This window comes from Scyliorhinus canicula, chromosome 25 (assembly GCF_902713615.1).
Source record: "Scyliorhinus canicula chromosome 25, sScyCan1.1, whole genome shotgun sequence".
Taxonomy (NCBI): Eukaryota; Metazoa; Chordata; class Chondrichthyes; order Carcharhiniformes; family Scyliorhinidae; genus Scyliorhinus; species Scyliorhinus canicula.
In genome coordinates this window covers 10,061,255-10,080,679 of record NC_052170.1, presented here as the reverse complement: position 1 = coordinate 10,080,679, position 19,425 = coordinate 10,061,255, and the positions used below count along the sequence as shown (strand labels likewise).

At 51.0% G+C, this 19,425-nt stretch overlaps 1 protein-coding gene across 4 annotated transcripts in view; it reads right to left on the bottom strand.

Moving 5' to 3' along the window:
- Positions 1–19,425, bottom strand: part of nfixb (nuclear factor I/Xb) — a 417,830-nt gene that overhangs the window by 369,095 nt on the left and 29,310 nt on the right. For 3 of the 4 annotated variants that reach the window (XM_038784617.1, XM_038784615.1, XM_038784616.1), the window contains one exon: positions 10,635–10,758. In XM_038784617.1, the coding sequence (XP_038640545.1) occupies positions 10,635–10,661 (27 nt within the window). In that variant the 5' untranslated portion in view covers positions 10,662–10,758. Of the gene's footprint in view, positions 1–10,634; positions 11,185–19,425 lie in introns of those variants that run through there. The other variant, XM_038784619.1, reaches the window with a different exon arrangement.

The window sequence follows — 19,425 nt, the reverse complement described above, 5'->3', positions numbered from 1 at the left end:
TTCACAGCGCCAGTGTCCCAGGTTCGATTCCCCGCTGGGTCACTGTCTGTGTGGAGTCTGCACGTTGTACGCGTGGGTTTCCTCCTGGTGCTCTGGCTTCCTCCCACAGTCCAAAGGTGTGCAGATTAGGTAGATTGGCCATGATAAATTGCCCTCAGTGACCAAAAAGGTTAGGGGTTATTGGGTTACGGGGATAGGGTGGAAGTGAGGGCTTAAGTGGGTCGGTGTAGACTTGATGGGCTGAATGGCCTCCTTTTGCACTGTATGTTCTACGTTATAGCAAAGTGTCCCAAGGCGTATTGTCAGCATCTGACATTGAGTCACTTTGGGTCAGGTTCTATGAGGACAGGTGACCGGAACCTTGGTCAAACAGGTAGGTCTGAAGGACGGTCTTAGAAGAGGCGGAGAGGATTGGGGAGGGAATTCCAGAGTTTAGGTCTTGGACAGTGGGAGCAGAGCATGGCACTGAGTGTTGGGAATCGGCTAGATGCCAGATGTGGAAGAAGGCAGAGATCTCAGTGGTGAGCTGGCCCCCAGGAGAGCTAGGGAGGGGGGTGAGACAGGGGGGAGTTGAAAACATTGTCGAGAATTTTTAAATAGCCAAGGTTGAGTCAAGAGAGGCTCACAGAAGGGCAGCACGGTGGCCTAGTGGTTAGCACAACCGCCTCACGGCGCTGAGGTCCCAGGTTCGATCCCGGCTCTGGGTCACTGTCCGTGTGGAGTTTGCACATTCTCCCCGTGTCTGCGTGGGTTTCGCCCCCACAACCCAAAAATGTGCAGAGTAGGTGGATTGGCCAAGCTAAATTGCCCCCTTAATTGGAAAAAATAATTGGATAATCTAAAATTTAAAAAAAAAAGAGAGGCTCACAGTGTTAAACGTTTCTCATAGGCTTGTGTGATGAGAAAGCCGTACTCGGGATGACAGACATACAATGCACAGAATGGCTTTCCAGCCATCCTGGTGAATGAAGTGCCTTGCCCAACACTGAAACTGTTGCACATATAATAGTCATAAAAACAGTGGATTCTGGATCAACTCAGCAAGTCTGGCAGCGTCTGTGGAGAGAGAAACAGAGTTAAGAGTACAGGCCGATGACCTTGTGTGAGAATAGGGTCATCTTGCGTTTTGATGAAAGGACGTGAAACGTTCACTTTGTTCCTCTCAAAGTTTGATCAGTAACACCCCTGCGAAGTACAGTGCGATATTCGAGTATGTTAAAGGTGCTAGAAAAATGCAAATTGTTGCTGGTACTGCTGACAGTCATTCTGCAGTAGAGAGAATCCGTCTCTGTATCTGCGATGTGTTTTATTGTGCTGCATTACCCATTTCTTTGCAATTTCTTTTAAAACTGAATGACGGGATGTGGGCGTCGCTGGTTAGGCCAGCATTTATTGCCCATCCCTAGTTGCCCTTCAGGAAGTGGTGGTGAGCTGCCTTCTTGAACCGCTGCAGTCCCTGGGGTGTAGGAACATTTATGAAGGATGAAATATTGAATGATATGTTAAAAACAGAATCCTTCATTCCCCTTTCAGCTTGCCACTGTTTAGCCCCATCGCGAGTGGCGAAACATTGATGCAACTTAAAAGTTCTCCTCCAATTTAGAATTTAGAACAGTACAGCACAGAACAGGCCCTCCGGCCCTCGATGTTGTGCCGAGCAATGATCACCCTGCTCAAACTCACGTATCCACCCTATACCCGTAACCCAACAACTCCCCTTTAACCTTACTTTTTAGGACACTACGGGCAATTTAGCATGGCCAATCCACCTAACCCGCACATCTTTGGACTGTGGGAGGAAACCGGAGCACCCGGAGGAAACCCACGCACACACGGGGAGGACGTGCAGACTCCGCACAGACAGTGACCCAGCCGGGAACCGAACCTGGGACCCTGGAGCTGTGAAGCATTGATGCTAACCACTATGCTACCGTGCTGCCCTAATTGTCAGGACAGTATTTCCATTTACTATAACGCACTCATCAAATACTGGATGGTAACTAATCCTAACTCCCAAATATCTAAGGTAACTTCTCTCCTCTTGTTGCCTCCTTCTGCCAAGCATATGTACTGTAATGAAAATAAGACCCATTACACCACCTCCCCTCATTCTTTAGCTCATCCTTTCTCAGGGCCTCCAAAAGGCGGAGCTCGCAGGCTCCTTTCAATTTGGGAGCCCCGTTCCCATCCTTTTTCCCTCGGCTTCTGAAAACCGAGCGGCACCACCCACATGAACAAGCCTTCGTTTCTCAGTTAGACAAAAGAGAGCTACAGTAAAGGGAAGACGATGGGGTAGTGGTAATGCTGCTAGACTAGTAATCCAGAGGCCCAGACCTGGGGGGGACATGGGCTCAAACCAAACCACGGCAGCTGCCACAATTTAAACTCAATTCCTAAAATTGTGGAATTGAAAACCACGGTGGCCGTGAAACTATAGGTTTTCTAATATCTCTTTAGGGAAGAAAATCTGCCGCCCTTACCCAGTCTGGCCTACATAGAATTTACATTCAGCCGATCGAGTCAGCACTCGGTAGGGCAGCACGGTAGCATTGTGGATAGCACAATTGCTTCACAGCTCCAGGGTCCCAGGTTCGATTCCCAGCTTGGGTCACTGTCTGTGCGAAGTCTGCACATCCTCTCCGTGTGTGTGTGGGTTTCCTCCGGGTGCTCCGGTTTCCTCCCACAGTCCAAACATGTGCAGGTTAGGTGGATTGGCCATGATAAATTGCCCTTAGTGTCCAAAATTGCCCTTAGTGTTGGGTGGAGTTACTGGGTTATGGGGATAGGGTGGAGGTGTTGACCTTGGGTAGGGTGCTCTTTCCAAGAGCCGGTGCAGACTCGATGGGCCGAATGGCCTCCTTCTGCACTGTAAATTCTACGATAATCTATGAGTCTGCACCGGCCCTTGGAAAGAGCACCCCACCCAAGCCCACGCCTCCATCCTATCCCTGTAACCCCACCCAGCCTTTTTGGACAATTTAGCATGGCCAATCCACCTAACCGGCATATCTTTGGACTGTGGGAGGAAATCCACGCAGCCACGGGGAGAACGTGCAGACTCCGCACAGACAGTGACCCAAGCCAGGAATCGAACCTGGGACCCTGGAGCTGTGAAGCAACTGTGCTAACCACTGTGCCACTGTGCTACATGTGACTCTGGACCCCACCGCAATGCGGTTGACTCTTAACTGCCCCTCCGAAACGGCCGAGCCAGTTCAGATGGACAATAAATGCCAGCGATGCCCATATCCCGTTAAATAATTTGTTGGAAAGACAGGAAGAAAGTGACTCCTAGTCTTGAGGGGAGGGGGTTGGAGGAGGGAGGTGATGAGGTGAAATCACAAGGAACATGCTGGTGCCAATACCCACAGGGCTGGAAGTTAAACTAAATGCTCCCAAATAATCCCAAGGGTGGCACGGTGGCACAGTGGTTAGCACTGCTGCCTCGCAGCTTCAGGGATCCGGGTTCCGTTCCGGCCTCGGGTGACTGTCTGTGCGGAGGCTGCGCGTTACAAGGGGACATAAATTTAAGGTCAATGGTGGAAGATATAGGGGGGATGTCAGAGGTAGGTTCTTTACCCAGAGAGTAGTGGGGGCATGGAATGCACTGCCTGTGGAAGTAGTTGAGTCGGAAACGTTAGGGACCTTCAAGCAGGTATTGGATAGGTACATGGATTAGGGTAGAATAATGGAGTGTAGATTAATTTCTTCTTAAGGGCAGCACGGTAGCATTGTGGATAGCACAATTGCTTCACAGTTCCAGGGTCCCAAGTTCGATTTTGACTTGGGTCACTGTCTGTGTGGAATCTGCGCATCCTCCCCGTGTGTGCGTGGGTTTCCTCCGGGTACTCCGGTTTCCTCCCACAGTCCAAAGATGTGCAGGTTAGGTGGATTGGCCATGATAAATTGCCCTTAGTGTCCAAAATTCTATGATTAACCTAGGACAAAAGTTGGCACAACATCGTGGGCCGAAGGGCCTGTTCTGTGCTGTATTTCTCTATCTATAATCATGTCTGGGTGGGTTTCCTGCGGGTGCTCCGGTTTCCTCCCACAGTCCAAAGATGTGCAGGTTAGGTGGATTGGACATGCTAAATTGGCGCTATGCGGGGTTACAAGATGGGGGATTGGGCCTAGGTTAGGGGCTCTTTCAGAGGGTCGGTGCAGACTTGACGGGCTGAATGGCCTCCTTCTGCACTGTAGGGATTCTATGATTATGTAGGGGAATGGGGGGGGGCACGAGTGCGGGCGGGGGGGAGGGGGGGGCACTTGTGACAAATATCAATTGAAAACAAAGGCAAGAACCTTGATCACGTCTGTTATGCCACAGTTTCCAAATTCAGAAATGCCACCACCATTGAGTGAGGAAATTAGGATCAAGAGAAGGCCATTCGGCCCCTCAAGGCTGATCTGATTGTAACCTCAACTCCACATTCCTGCCCAACCCCCAATAACCTTTCACCCCCCTTTGCTTATTAAGAATCTATCTCGCTTTCTTCCAAATATTTCTGCTTCCACCGCCTGTTGAGGAAGAGAGTTCCAGAGACTCACGACCCTCGGAGAGAAGAAAAATTATCCTCAGTGTAATAATAGCTGACAGCATTGGGGCCAGAAGGTCATCTGCATGTCCGTCTTTGTTCAAGTGGAGAATCTGCTTTACTCAGGTAGATTCCAGGACCTTGGTGTGCTCATTATGGAACGTAGAGTTAAGAGGTGACCTAATGGAGGTCTTATAAAATAATGAGAGGGGCTAGACAGAGAGTGTGTCTATTGACAGATTATAGAATTATAGAATTCACAGTGCAGAAGGAGGTCATTTGGCCCATCACGTTTGCACCAGCTCTTGGAAAGAGCACCCCACTTGAGCACCCCAATTATTCCAGTTCAACAGGTAGGAGAGGACTAGAGGACATGATGAACCAGCATGACTGCTCTGGTTCATCATCAAATGGTCAGGGCTGGAAGGTGTGAATGGGATGGTGCTCAGCAATGATTCATTGAGCCCCTTGGGTGACAATACACCTTGTCACACTGAATAGGAACAAAGATTTGACATTCTCCCAAACTTCTCTACCCCTGGAATTCCCAAAATACTTTACAATCCAAAGATGTGCCAGTTAGGTGGATTGGACATGCTAAGTTGACCCTTAGTTTCCAAAGATGTGTGGGCTAGGTGGATTGGAGTTGCTAAGTTGTCCCTTAGTTTCCAAAGATGTGTGGGCTAGGTGGATTGGAGTTGCTAAGTTGTCCCTTAGTTTCCAAAGATGTGTGGGCTAGGTGGATGGGAGTTGCTAAGTTGTCCCTTAGTTTCCAAAGATGTGTGGGCTAGGTGGATTGGAGTTGCTAAGTTGACCCTTAGTTTCCAAAGGTGTGTCAGTTCGGTGGATTGGACATGCTAAGTTGTCCCTTAGTTTCCAAAGATGTGCCAGTGAGATGGATTGGAGATGCTAAGTTGTCCCTTGGTTTTAAAGATTTGCCGGTTAGATCGATTGGGCATGCTAAATTGTCCCTTTGTTTCGAAAGATGTGCAGGTTAGGTGGGGTTACGGGGATAGGGTGGGGGCCATGGCCCAGGTAGGATGCCCTTTCAGAGGGTGGGTGCAGACTCTGTGGGCCGAATGGCCTCTTTCTGCACTGTGCGGATTCTATGATCAAATACTTTTGAAATGCAGGCACCCCATGCAATGCGGCAAGACAGCCAAGTCGTGCACAGCAAGATCCCACGATGTGACAGAGATGGTGAACATCCGCTTTGTGTCATGTGGGTCTAAGGTGTCAATATTGGCCAAGGCACCGGGGGTGGGGGGGGGGGGGGGGGAGAGAACTCCAGCCCTCCCCACCGCCCCCTACCAAAATTAGCTCGATGGGGATCTTCGACGTGCACCTGGGAAGGTGGACAGGACACTCAGTTTAACATCTTACCCAAAGGCCAGCACCGCGATGTGCAGCCAAGGCTGGGGTACTGAGGCCAATTAGTGTGGGACCAGAACCAAGGGAGCAGGGGACATATCAGAGAGCGCAGGGGAAGAGTGTGTGTGTGTGTGTGTGGGGTGGGGGGGGGGGGGGGGGGGGGGCGGCAATATACTAACAGAAAGAAGCCAGAATAACAAAGGGTTGGCCACAAAAATATTTTTTAAATTTAGAGTTTCCAATTCATTTTTTCCAATTAAGGGGCAATTTAGCGTGTTCAACCCACCTACGCCGCACATCTTTGGGTTGTGGGGGCGAAACCCACTCCAACACGGGGAGAATGTGCAAACTCCACACGGACAGTGACCCAGAGGCGGGATCGAACCTGGGACCTCGGCGCCGTGAGGCTGCAGTGCTAACCCACTGAGCCACCCTGCTGCCCGAGGTTAGCCACAAAAATAACAGCACCCCCTCCCCAAATTAAAAAAGGGGCAGGCACAGTGAGGATAATAAATGTTGGAAACTGTACACTCGTCGGCGATTCCAACACCCGAAACCCCTGGAAGGAGATCCACTCTGCATGTTACCATCTGCTAAAGCCCCATACAATGGGCGATGCCAGTGTACTCTGCAGATACAGTCCCATCCAGACCAGCACAAAAATATGAATGCAGTGCTGGGGGCTGGAGGATGGGGGTTGGGGGGTTAATATTCCTCAATTGGATTGGACTTTTGAACAAATGCAATCCTGCAAAAACTAAAACAGATTGATTTATCTATGTCAGGGAGACCCCAGTTTAAAAGTGGTAAAATCCCAAAGTGGATGTCTCCAAAAACACACATACAGACACACTGGAAATGTCTTTAAAAAGGACTCCCTAAGGTTGGTCAGTGAGAAATGGGGGTGGAAAAGGATTCAGGTGAAGCCCCTCAGAGCTTCTAGCACCGGGACACTTCACACACCCCGCGCTGTATGTTAGAGAGAGAGTGATAATTCCACAGCAGCGCTTGGGTGGCCAGGGTAGATGGCAGAGTAACGTGCTCAGCGATGTCCAGGGCACCTCCAATTTAAACTGTGCGTGTACCTAAAAGTACACGTGTACTTGCAGACACGTCGAGCCGACAACCCGCCCTGGAGCATTGCCTGCTCGGGAGATTGTTGTAACAAGCATGTAATAGCAATGGCTAAATGGACGCTGTTTCGAATAATATCTCACGTTTATTAATCTGTAGGTAGCTTCTTGGATAATACTCAGAAGCTTGACAACAAAAAGCGTTGTTTAGCCCCAACATAACGCGCATCAATATTTGGGATGATGTTGCTCTACTGAACATATATATTTTTTTAAAAACTAATTTGGGATTTTTGTACAGTGAAGTGATGTTGTTTCCAGCGGAATGTCAAGCAGAAAATGACAACCAAAAAAGGTTCCCCGGATAGCTCAGAGTTCTCCCACGTCCCCATCCCCCGCTGAGGGACCCAGGAGCAGGGGGCCAGGCTGGTAGACAAGAGGGAAGGGGGCTTGACATTCACCCCTGGGTCTCGCCGAGGGGGTAACAACAAAGGAGGGTCGGGGGTCCCACTTCTGCTCGTCATTCGGCTTCTCTGCTGTGCGCTCGAATAATCGCTCTCTCTCTCCCACTACCCCTTCAAACTTGTCTGTGAAGCCCGACCTAGTCGGATAGCGCGAGCTGGGGAATCCCGGCGCTGTGTGTGTGGGGAGGGGGGGGGGGGGCATGGTCCAGATAACAGGTACATCGGGGAAATTGAGGTTTTATTTGCCCTCCCCACCACCACCACCTCATGTTTAAAAAAAAAAAGTCATCTTGGGCAGAGCAGACCAGCGCAGACAAAATTGAGTGGTTAGTAACAGAGTTAGGAGTTGGTGTGGGCTGAGAGTGGGAAGGAGGTAGGGACAGGACCGGGGGGAGGAGGGGTGGGGGGTGAGGATTAGGGGCAAATATATAAAACTGCTCGTGGATTGGGGCTACATCATTGCAATACTGCACAAGTTCCAATCCTCTGGTTTATGACAAAATGCAAAAACAAAACACAACAACACGTTGGGGGCAACATCACTTGAGTCGAGTGACATTCCCCAGCGCAACACGGTGCTAACCCCCCCTTTTTCAACATTTTCTCCCGGGTTTCGAGGGCGAGCTATCAAATCCAGCACGGGACGAGTTAATCTGCTGTGAGTGCTCTCGCAGACCCACGCTATCCTGGTCCAAATATTCCTGAATGGAGGGACTGATAAGGACTCGCGTCAAGGGAGGAATTCAGAATTCAGGCCGGCCCCTCATGCCTAGCACTTTTTAAAAAAAAAATAGTCACATCTAACCATCGCGTTATTAATTCATATTTTCTTTTTCTGCCCCAGTGGGGCGAATTAATCGCCACTGGGTGAAGCTACAGAGCCAAAGGCCTGGATATGGATTAAACCAGGAACAAAGTCTTGGTGACAATGTTCAAAACACTTGACATTTTTTAACAAGAGTATGTAATTTTTTTTCTTCCCCCCCCCCCCCCCCCCCCACCACCCTTAAATAATAAAATCTGCACGGCCTTGCGTGCATTGAACAAAAGGTTCAGGAGAACGCGATTTTATTTTCAAAATGTCAATTTATCACAATTTGCCCTCACCTCCTCCGTCTGAACTCCTCACAGAAGACGGAGCAGATTTCAGATAACAGTCTGCTAGGACACAGGTGTTCACCCGCCCCCGTTCCTTATTCCTGAAGGTTTATTTTACTTTTGTTTTTTGAACGCGTTCCCTATTAGGGCAATTGACAAAACAAGGAGAAATCGCCTCCCTATTTCTGTTTCTCCTTTCTCTGGTGGGTAATTTGGAAAACACAGCGTCGAAAAATATAAACAGTATTCTAACAAGCTCCATCTGCACACTTTTTTTTGGCAAGGCATGGTGTCTTTGTACCTTTTTTATATTTTTAAGCACGCACCATAGCTAATGGATGGTTGGCCAGTGGAAATGAGATGAATGGAAATTAAAATATCACCTCTCTGGTTTTTCTGTTATTTTTTTAAAATATATTGCAAAACATTTTGGAATTAAGGGTTACAGATTGAATTAAGAATGTCAAAATAAATCACAGGGGTTGCTCTAAGCATATTCGGCCTGTGTTTGGCATGTTACAGGAACGAGTTTAATTAAACAAGTGGATTAATACATCCATACGCCTTGTTTTAGGACACCCGCCCTTCTCTCATGCTTCGTTCGAAAACAAGAGGTTCGGGAACTAATTCTGACAGTCAAATGAATATCTGAGGTGCACGGTGTCATTATCTTTTTTTAAAAAATAAAATAAAAAGTTTATCATTCTGGGGGGGAGGGGGTGCATTAGGTTCCCCACTGCCCGTGCTGGTCATTAGGAAAGGAAGCAAGTTTCAATTCTGTAGCCCACAAGCAAAATGCAAGCGGATGCAAAGGAATCGGGGTGTTATTTCCCACACAACCCCCCCCCTCCTCCCTCACTCTCCCAGAGCTGCATTTCACCCCTTTAAGCTGCCAATTATTTCCCCAGCCGCAGAGACGGGGACAGTAGCACCTGGAATGTCCAACCATGCAGCATTGACCAGACGCTGCCTCACTTCAAACAAGCAGTGCCGCCTCAATTCTAAATGGATTGGGTGGTATTTTTTAAAATGTTGATCTCACCCACCGTGAAAAATAAAACAATTCGCTCCACACCGAAAAGGCATTTGCCAGGAAATCCCAGAGATATCTATGTCTGTCATATACTTGCATTATAAATAGCGTCCTTCTTTCTACCATTCAATCAAATGCTCAGCATCTCCACCAGCATGGATAATGTCCTTCAAAACATTCCCAAATCGCCACATTTGCACAGGGGCAGGAGCAAAGTCAAAAGGGTGGCTCGGTATTTCACGGGGGTGGGGGGGGGGGACATTTCTGGAATTAATTCCGTTATAACTGGCCGGATCCAAAGCGGATTTGTCTGATCGTATTTTTTTTGTTGTTGTTAAAAAAGTTAGTGGAACTTTTTGCACAAGTTCTCACTGCTGCACACAGAGAGAGAGAGAGACACTGGTCGCAAAGAACAGAGAGACTAACAAGAAAGAGTCGCCAGCTCATGTTTACCCACACTCCAACCCCCCCCCCCCCCCCATACACCCCCCCCCCCCCCAAAAAAAATTAAACAGATCAAACAACGCCACAATTAACAGACAACATACAGATAACGCGCACAGCTCATGTGAAATTGCAAATAGAACTCTGTGCGGGCAAACAAGCTTAGCATTTCTGCAACAACCATTTTAGAAATCAACAATCGACTGCAAAAAAATCAACAACAATTCGGCCAAATCCGCCCGTCCCTCTCTCCATTCTGCCGAGGCTTGTTAATTCCAAATTAGTGATGCATTTATATAAATTTGGGGGAACCGCCATTTTCTGTGGATGACAGCCATGTGCGGAATAGAGAGAGAAAAGTCTGGACTGATGCCATGGATATCCTTTCCAGAGAGAGAGAGAGACAGAAATGCGAAAACGCACACACACACACACACACAACCAGGAAAGGAAGGGGGCTGTGAGGAGAGAGGGAGAGGGACAGAGGGGAGGGGAGGAGAGAGCAACAACAGCAAAACAATACATTTTGCATTCAATTTCACCCCCCCCCCCCCCCCCCCCCCAACACCAAAAAAAAACCCAAACAAAACCCAGACGAGCCAATGGACATTATTACCTGAGTCAGGCAGAGCGGGGAGTACATAGTTATTACGGCGAAGAATCACTCTGACTTGTGAGGATTTCACACTCCGGGCTGCGTTCTATTTTCCATGTTGAACTGTAAACTCGGCCTTGGAGTTCTGAAAGCGAAAGTTGACACAACGTTGGTGTGTGTGAGTGTGTGCAAGAGTGGAGGAGGGAGAGAGAGAGAGAGAGAGGGGGAAAAATACACAGGCTGCACTGTACACGCTGTGGATTCTCAGACACACACGCACACACAGGAGGGGAGGAAATCCACAGCAAGGACTGTTGTCAGAAACTTTCTCTCTCTCCTTGTTTTTTTTTGAAGGCGGGAGGGAGGGAGGGGGGGTCAGCTACACGTGACGTAATAAAACTGACATCGCAAATGTTGACTTGGGAGGGAGGAGGAGGGGGGGGTTTTAGAAAAATGTCCAGTGAAGGAACACCAGCGAAAGGAAGGCGTTCGACTTGTCAAACTTTGCAAAGATCGCTGAAAGAGATCAGATGCTTGCAAAACAGAAGCTTCTCTCTGTGTGTGTGTGTGTGAGAGAGAGAGAGAGGCAGTGACACAGCCGGTTCTCTGTGACGATTCGCTCTCTCTTGTGGAAGTCATCAGCGCTCCAGCAATCCCCCTCCTCCTTCCCTCCTTCCTTTCCTCCTTCCTTCCTTCCCTCCCTCCCTCCTTCCCTCCCTCCTTCCTTCCCACCCTCTTTCCCACCCTCCTTCCTTCCCTCTCTCCCTCCCTCAGTCAAAGAGAGAAAAAAACATTTCCTCGATTTCAAAAAATTGGAGCTGGATTCCCCCAGTGCACCCTCCCTCCTCTCCCTCTCTCCCTCCTTCCTCTCTCCCTCCGTCCCTCTCTCCCTCCCTCCTCCCTCGCTCACTCTATCTCTCCCTCACTCCCTCCACTCCCTCTCTCTCTCCTTCCCTCCCTCTCCCTCCCTCCCTCTATCTCTCCCTCCCCCCTCTATCTCACCCTCCCTCCTTCTCTCCCTCCCTCCCTCTCTCCCTCCGTCCCTCTCTCCCTTCCTCCTCTCTCCCTCCGTCCCTCCCTCCCTCACTCCCTCCCCCTCTCCCTCCTCCCTCGCTCACTCTATCTCTCCCTCCTCTCTCCCTCACTCCCTCCACCCCCTCTCTCTCTCCTTCCCTCCCTCTCTCTCTATCCCTCCTCCCCCTCTCTCCCTTTCTCTCTCCTCGCCCTCCCTCACTCTCCCTCCCTCTCTCTCCCTCCCGTCCCCTCTCTCTCCCTCCCTCTCTCTCCCTCCCTCTCTCCACCTCCCATCCTCTCTCCCTCTCTCTCTCTCCCTACTTCTCACCCCTCTCCCTCCCGCCCTCTCTCTCTCCCTCCCTCTCTCCTTCCCTCTATCTCCCATCCTCACTCCCTTCCCCTCCCTCTCCCTCCCTCACTCTCTCTCGCTCCCTCACTCACCCTCTCTCTCTCCCTCTACCTTCCTCTCTCCCTCCCTCTCCCTCCTTCACTCCCTCCCACCCTCTCTCCCTCCCTCCCACCCTCGCTCACTCTCTCCCTCCCTCTCTCGCTCCCTCTCCCTCCCTCTCTCTCCCTCCCTCTCTCTCACACCCATACTCCCTCCCTCACTCCCTATCTCTCCCTCTCTCCCTCCCCCTCTCCCTCCTCCCTCGCTCACTCTATCTCTCCCTCCCTCCCTCTATCTCTCCCTCCTCTCTCCCTCCCTCCCTCCCTCTATCTCACCCTCCCTCCTTCTCTCCCTCCCTCCCTCTCTCCCTCCCTCCCTCATCTCTCCCTCCCTCCCTCTATCTCTCCCTCCTCTCCCTCTCCCCTCCCTCCCTCTCTCCCTCCTTCCCTCCCTCTCTCTCTCCCTCCTCCTCCTCTCTCCCTTTCTCTCTCCTCTCCCTCCCTCTCTCTCCCTCCCTCTCTCTCCCTCCCGTCCCCTCTCTCTCCCTCCCTCTCTCTCCCCCTCCCTCTCTCTCCACCTCCCATCCTCTCTCACTCTCTCTCTCCCTACCTCTCACCCCTCTCCCTCCCGCCCTCTCTCTCTCTCCCTCCCTCCCTCTCTCCTTCCCTCTCTCTCCCTCTCTCTCCCACCCTCACTCCCTTCCCCTCCCTCTCCCTCCCTCGCTCTCTCTCGCTCCCTCACTCACCCTCTCTCTCTCTCCCTCACCCTTCCTCACTCTCTCTCTCCCTCCCTCTCTCCCTCCTTCACTCCCTCCCTCCCTCACACCCTCTCTCTCCCTCCCTCCCACCCTCACTCACTCTCTCCCTCCCTCTCTCGCTCCATCTCCCTCCCTCTCGCCCCCTCCCTCTCTCTCACACCCATACTCCCTCCTTCACTCCCTCTCTCTCCCTCCCTCTCTCCCTCCCTCGCTCACTCCCTCTCTCCATCTCTCTCTCCCTCCCTCCCTCACTCCCTCTCTCTCACACCCATACTCCCTCCCTCTCTCCCTCCCTCCCTCTCTCCCTCCCTCGCTCACTCCCTCTCTCCATCCCTCCCTCCCTCACTCACTCCCTCTCTCCATCCCTCTCTCCCTCACTTGCTCTCTCCCTCCCTCACTCCCTCTCTCTCCTTCCCTCACTCCCTCTCTCTCCTTCCCCCACTCACTCACTCTCTCTCCCTCCCTCTCTCTGGCCAAACGACAGCAGAAATGGACTCCGTCTTTTTTCAACAAAAGTTTCAACTCCACCAGAAAAAGAAGAAAACTTAAGCATTCCGGTCCAAACTTTTTTTTAATCTCTCGCACTGTACTTGTTTTACCCAAGTTCTCACCCACCCCCCTTCCCCAAAAAAAGCCTCTCCCGCTTTTTAATATGGTGGGAAGAGAAAGCGGGGGGGGGGGGGGGGAGGCAGAACCGCGAATCTGCTCAATGTTTGTCCCCAATTGTTTGTTTTTTGGAAGGGGGGAGTGTGAGCAAGTCGCTCACACTTTTAAAGAAACAATATTTCCACTTTTTTTGGGAGGGGGGGGATTAAACTTTAATCCGGAAATCTGGCCCAGCCTCCAGGCCCCCCCCCCCCCCCCCCCCCCCCCCCCCCCTCTACATATTTCTTTAGTGAAAAACGCTACAGCAACTGTTACGTAAACGTACATTTGGAATTCTGTGAAGGAAGGCCAGGCTGGAGATCTGTCTCCAGGGTTTATTTTTTTGATGTGCTGGGGGGGGGGGGGGGGTGGGGGGGTTGAACCCCACCGTGGGTTCAAATTCATGGTCGTTGCCTTTGCCCTGGGAAGGTTTAGGAAGCTGTCAGTTTCTCCTGCAAAGAGCTACAAATCCCACTTCGGTTTTGTGTGTGTGTGTCTTGTTGCTAAATCGCCCTCTCTCTCTCTCTCTCCAACCCCCCCCCCCCCCCCCCCCCCTTCTCTCTTGTGCGAGTCACGTCTGCCGCCTGCCTCCCATTCCACCGCCGAGCTGCCAATCAGCTGGTACCCTGTGCCAGTCAATCAGGGGCAGCATTACTGGAGGAGGGAAGGAGGGGGTGGGGGGGGGGGGTGTGGAGAGTGAGAGAGAGAGAGGGAGGGGTGTGTGCAGGGGACAGGGAGATTGGACAAGGACTTCCCCTTTTTGCAACTTCAACACATTTTTAGCAGCCTGCTCCCTGGGCAAAGGGGACCTTTGCAGATACCCAGTCGCTCTGTCAGCTTGCTTAACGACCTTCAACCCCCCCCCCCCCCCACACACACACATACGCTCAACCCCCCCCCCCCCCCCCCCCCCCCACACACACACACACTCAAACCCCCCTCCCCATTCTGATCCTCCCATGCAATTAGAAGCCAGGACACCAAATTTCACTGCTTGGGCTAGAGCTGTGATTTTTTTAAAAAATAATCAATGCTGAGATTCTCTATGTTAAATCGCCCCAGTTCCAAAATATTAAGCAGATGAGAGAAGTACAGTGAGCCCAATGGCGTGGGAATCTTTGCCACTATTTTATTTGCCACCCCCCCCCCCCCCCTATCCCGCCCCCCACTCCTTCACTAAACCTGCCTGGAGAGTCACTCTGTGTGTGTGTGGGGGGGGGGGGGGGGGAGAGGGGAGATTGTGTGGGGGTACCTGCACAACAGAGGATGTGGTCACTGGGAATCTCGGTGTGTGTGGGTGGGTGGGGGGGGGGGGGGGGGGGGGTGGCTGTTTCACACACGTCGCCACCCTGACACTCTAGACTTTTCCTGCCTCTGAAACTGACGAGCCGGCCTTTTTGACTGGCGGACCACTTTGAAGTTGGCCCTTTTCAATGCACCACTCCCTCGCTGCCAGGTACAAACTTAAGGGAACAGTGCTCACTTGTTAAACTCAACGCCAACCAACTATCTCCACCCCCTCTCACACTCACACTTACGAAAGGAACTCTTCGGGATCCCTTTGGTTGTAATGCCAGGTCACTGCATGTTAAACAAGAACATCAAACGATCATCTCACAAAAATGACACGTTACACCTGAGCCACTGTATTCTGCTCCTTTTGAGAGTTTTTTGCTCTTATTTTTATGGGCATTTCATTTCCCCTGTGCTGTTTTTTTTGTGTGATCATCACCCTGCTTCATTCATTCCCCTCAGCAGTGCTCCAATACAACCCAGTTACCTCGAAAGGCTGAAGATGAATGAGACAGCCAGGAATCCCTCACCTCCGCAGTCCACTAAAACCAACACACAGGCGAATTTCAAACTCATTGGGGCTCACTGGTCAGCTGATCTTCCTCTCTGGCATCTGACAGGACCATTGAATAAGGGAGTTAGTGACAGCATGCCGTGGTGAAGCACCCTTAGATCTTTCATTGCTCCCTCTCTCCCTCTGCTTCCCGGGGGGTAATGCCTACACTTCTGCCGCCTCCATCCATTCATTTCTCCAGGTGGTATGGTGCATGACTAGGGTCCAACAGGGTGGCATCATGGCAATGCAATCGACAGGCCCAGGCTAATGTTCTGGGAAAACGGGTTGAATTTTAATGAATAAGTCTGGAGTTCAAAGCTAGCCACAGTAACGTCGCCATAGTCCCAGATGACCATAGGTCCTTTTCCCCTTTGAAGGGGGAGAGTTGGCTGGTGATGAGAGGATCGCCACATCTCAGGCGAGGGGCAAGGTTGAGAAGTCTTCATGAATACCTTCAGCCGGTACGGGGATTGAACCCACGCTGTTGGGCTTGCTCTACGTCACAAACCAGCCGTCCAGCCAACTGAGATAAACTGCAACGGTGACAGGGCGGCACGGCGGCGCAGCGGTTAGCACTGCTGCCTCACGGCGCTAAAGACCCAGGTTCGAATCCCGGCCCTGGGTCACTGTCCGTGTGGAGTTTGCACATTCTCCCCGTGCCTGCGTGGGTCTCACCCCCACACAGCCCAAAAAGATGTGCAGGGCAAGTGGATTGGCCGCGCTAAATTGCCCCTTAATTGGAAAAAAAAAAGAATTGGGTACTCTAAATTTATTTAAAAAAAATAAACTGCAACTGTGACCATGGTAGCTATCGTCGATTGAGTCAACCATCACTCAGGACCCATGTGGTTCCCACCTCGAGATCCTTACCCAGTATGGCCTACGTGGGGGGGCTGCAAATCCACAGCAATGTGAGTGGCTCTTAACATGGCCTCACAAGCCATTCAGCTGTACCAAAAAAACAGCTTCATCAAAATAGCAAAGGAATTTCAACAACCGCACTAACATGTCCATTAATATTACCAAACAGCAACATTGCAACTCCCTGTGCATGAGTTCACCTCCCACTTAATTATAAAGTATTGGGGGCAGCGTATAATCTCACTGCACTCCTATACACCATGGGCAAACAGTTTTAAATGCCAATTTTCTGAAAATCTTATTCAATCTTTTCATCTTTGCTGTGACTTTGCCGGGATATGGGAAACGGCGTTTCCGTCCTCTCTCCTCCCCCCTCACCCCCCCACCTCCCGACCACCCCATTCTGAGCTGAACCCCTTTCCTAAAAATCTGGCAGGACGCAGTCCCACGTTTTCAGCAGATGATAGCAAAGCTGTCAGTCCTTCAAGTGCAAGACTAGATAGTGCGTGTCGACGGGGTTGTTTAAACATGGAAGGAGAGCCGTGCTGAACCCGATCCTGCCTTCAGCCAAAATCAATGGGCTGAAGTAGCTCCACCCCCCCCCCCCCCCCCCCCCCCCCCCCCCCACCACCCACCCTCCGAACACTCGACAGAAAGGTTGCTGTTAAAAAAAACTTACAGTCGCGAACCGTGCGAGACTCAGGCAATTGGGAAGAATCGGAGGGAGCATTCCTCTCATTGGAACCTTTTTTTAAAAAAACATTTTTAAATTCTCTCCGGCATTTGCCAATTCCTGAAACGCACGGTTTTCTTCCAACCATTGTTGTGGCCACTGGGGAACGAGGGAGGCCTAACTGAGACGCTGGGCCTGACTGGAAGAGGGATTTGCACTCCTGAAAATGACAACGACAAAGTCCGGAATGGTTCAGCATTCGGGCCACTGTGTTCATTAAAAGCTGCTGCACACCCTCAGGTTTTGAAACCCACAATGAGACCTGCAGCACTTCCCATTGAAATGGAAGCACTCAGAAAGATCTGAAGCAGATGGGAGAGCGAAGCAATGTTAATGCTTTATAGTTGATTTTTTTTTAATGGTACTCTGACGAGCATGTATTCTATTACAGATACATCCTCTTCATAGAATTTACAGTGCAGAAGGAGGCCATTCGGCCCATCGAGTCTGCACCGGCTCTTGGAAAGAGCACCCTACCCAAGGTCAACACCTCCACCCTATCCCCACAACCCAGTAACCCCACCCAACACTAAGGGCAATTTTGGACACCAAGGGCAATTTATCACGGCCAATCCACCTAACCTGCACATCTTTGTGACTGTGGGAGGAAACCGGAGCACCCGGAGGAAACCCACGCACACACGGGGAGGATGTGCAGACTCCGCACAGACAGTGACCCAAGCCGGAATCGAACCTGGGACCCTGGAGCTGTGAAGCGATTGTGCTATCCACAATGCTACCGTGCTGTTTCGCTACCACTCCAGGCGCTCCAAATTCTTTGCAGGTATGACCTGTGATTGTCCAGTGCCACTGTGAGGCTGGTTAACATTGGGTACACACTGGCGCACACTGGGCACAGTGCTGCTTATTGGGATAAAACCCGTGTCCCAACCCGCACCAACCCTGTTCATTCACCACTGTTGGGCTCACTGAGCGACAGTGGCTCCTAATCCTCAGCCCTGTTTTCAAATCCAACCATTGGTCTCAACCTTCCCAATGCTCCAGATCTCAACTCGCCGCCAATTTTGATCTCTCGTGCACTGATTTCAACGTCTGCTGCCTAGGCTGTGGAATTTCCACCCCACGAGATGTATCCTCTTGTGGGAGAATCGACAACGAGGGGCTCACTGTTGAAAATCAGGGGTCGCTCCTTAAAGGTCAGAGATGAGGAGTAATCGTTTCCTATCAGAGGGGGCTGAGGATCTGGAACTCTCTTCCTCAAAAGGTGGCGGAAGCAGAGCCTTTGAATATTTTTTTTCTTGTTTATTTTAAACTTTTCCAATTAAGGGGCAATTTAGCGTGGCCAATCCACCTCCCCTGCACATCTTTGGGTTGTGGGGGCAAAACCGACACAAACACGGGGAGAATGTGCAAACTCCACACGGACGGTGACCCGGGGCTGGGGTCGAACCCGGGTCCTCGGCGCCGTGAGGCAGCAGTGCTAACCACTGCGCCACCGTGCCGCCCATCTTTGAATATTTTGAAGGCAGAGCTCGTTAGATTCCTGATTAACGAGGGAGTGAAAGGTTATCGGGGGTCGCGGGAATGTGGGGTTGAGGTTACAATCAAAACGGCCATGAACTTTTTGAATGGCGGAGGAGCAGGGCTCGAGGGGCCGAGTGGCCTACTTTTTAAGGTATGTAAACCTCTGTGTCTCTCTCGCTCATTCCCTGTTTTCAAACATTCCAATCATTGGCCAAGCTTTTTGCCACCTGTTCTAAGGTGTCCAATTCTGTTTGCTAAGGCTCCTGTTGAAGTGTCTCGGGCAGCACAGTAGCACAAGTGCCTAGTACTGTGGCTTCACAGCACCAGGGTCCCAGGTTCAATTCCCCGCTGGGTCACTGTCTGTATGCAGTCTGCACGCTCTCCCCATGTCTGGGTGGGTTTCCTCCGGGTGCTCCGGTTTCCTCCCACAGTCCAAAGACATGCAGGTTAGGTGGATTGGCCATGCTAAATTGCCCTTAGTGACCAAAAAGTTTAGGAGTGGTTATTGGATTATGGAGATAGGGTGGAAGTGAGGGCTTAAGTGGGTCGGTGCAGACTCGATGGGCCGAATGGCCTCCTTCTGCACTGTATGTTCTACTGCTACACTAAAGAGTCCATATAGAACGACTGGGCGGCACAATAGTTAGCACTGCTGCCTCACACTCCACACTCCAGGGACCCACGTTCAATTCCTGCCTTACGTGATTCGCTGTGTGGAATTTGCATATTCTCCCCGTGTCTGTGTGTGTTCCCTCCGGCTGCTCCAGTTTCCTCCCACGTTCCAAAGATGTGCAGGTTAGGTGGACGGGCCATGCTTAAAAGAAAAACTGCCCTTTAGTGTCCAAAGAGGTGAGGATACTGGGGAGAGGGGGGTGCGGGGCTAGTTGGGGCGCTCTTTCAGAGGGTCAGCACGGACTCGATGGGCCGAATGCTCTCCTTCTGCACTGTAGGGCTTCTACGGTTCTATATAAAAGTAGGCTGTTGTTTCCAAAGGAGGGAGAGAGGGGAAAAGTTGGTATTGACCGATTTGGTTTTACTGCTGCTATTTCTAATGACATAGCTGAACAATTAAATTGCTTT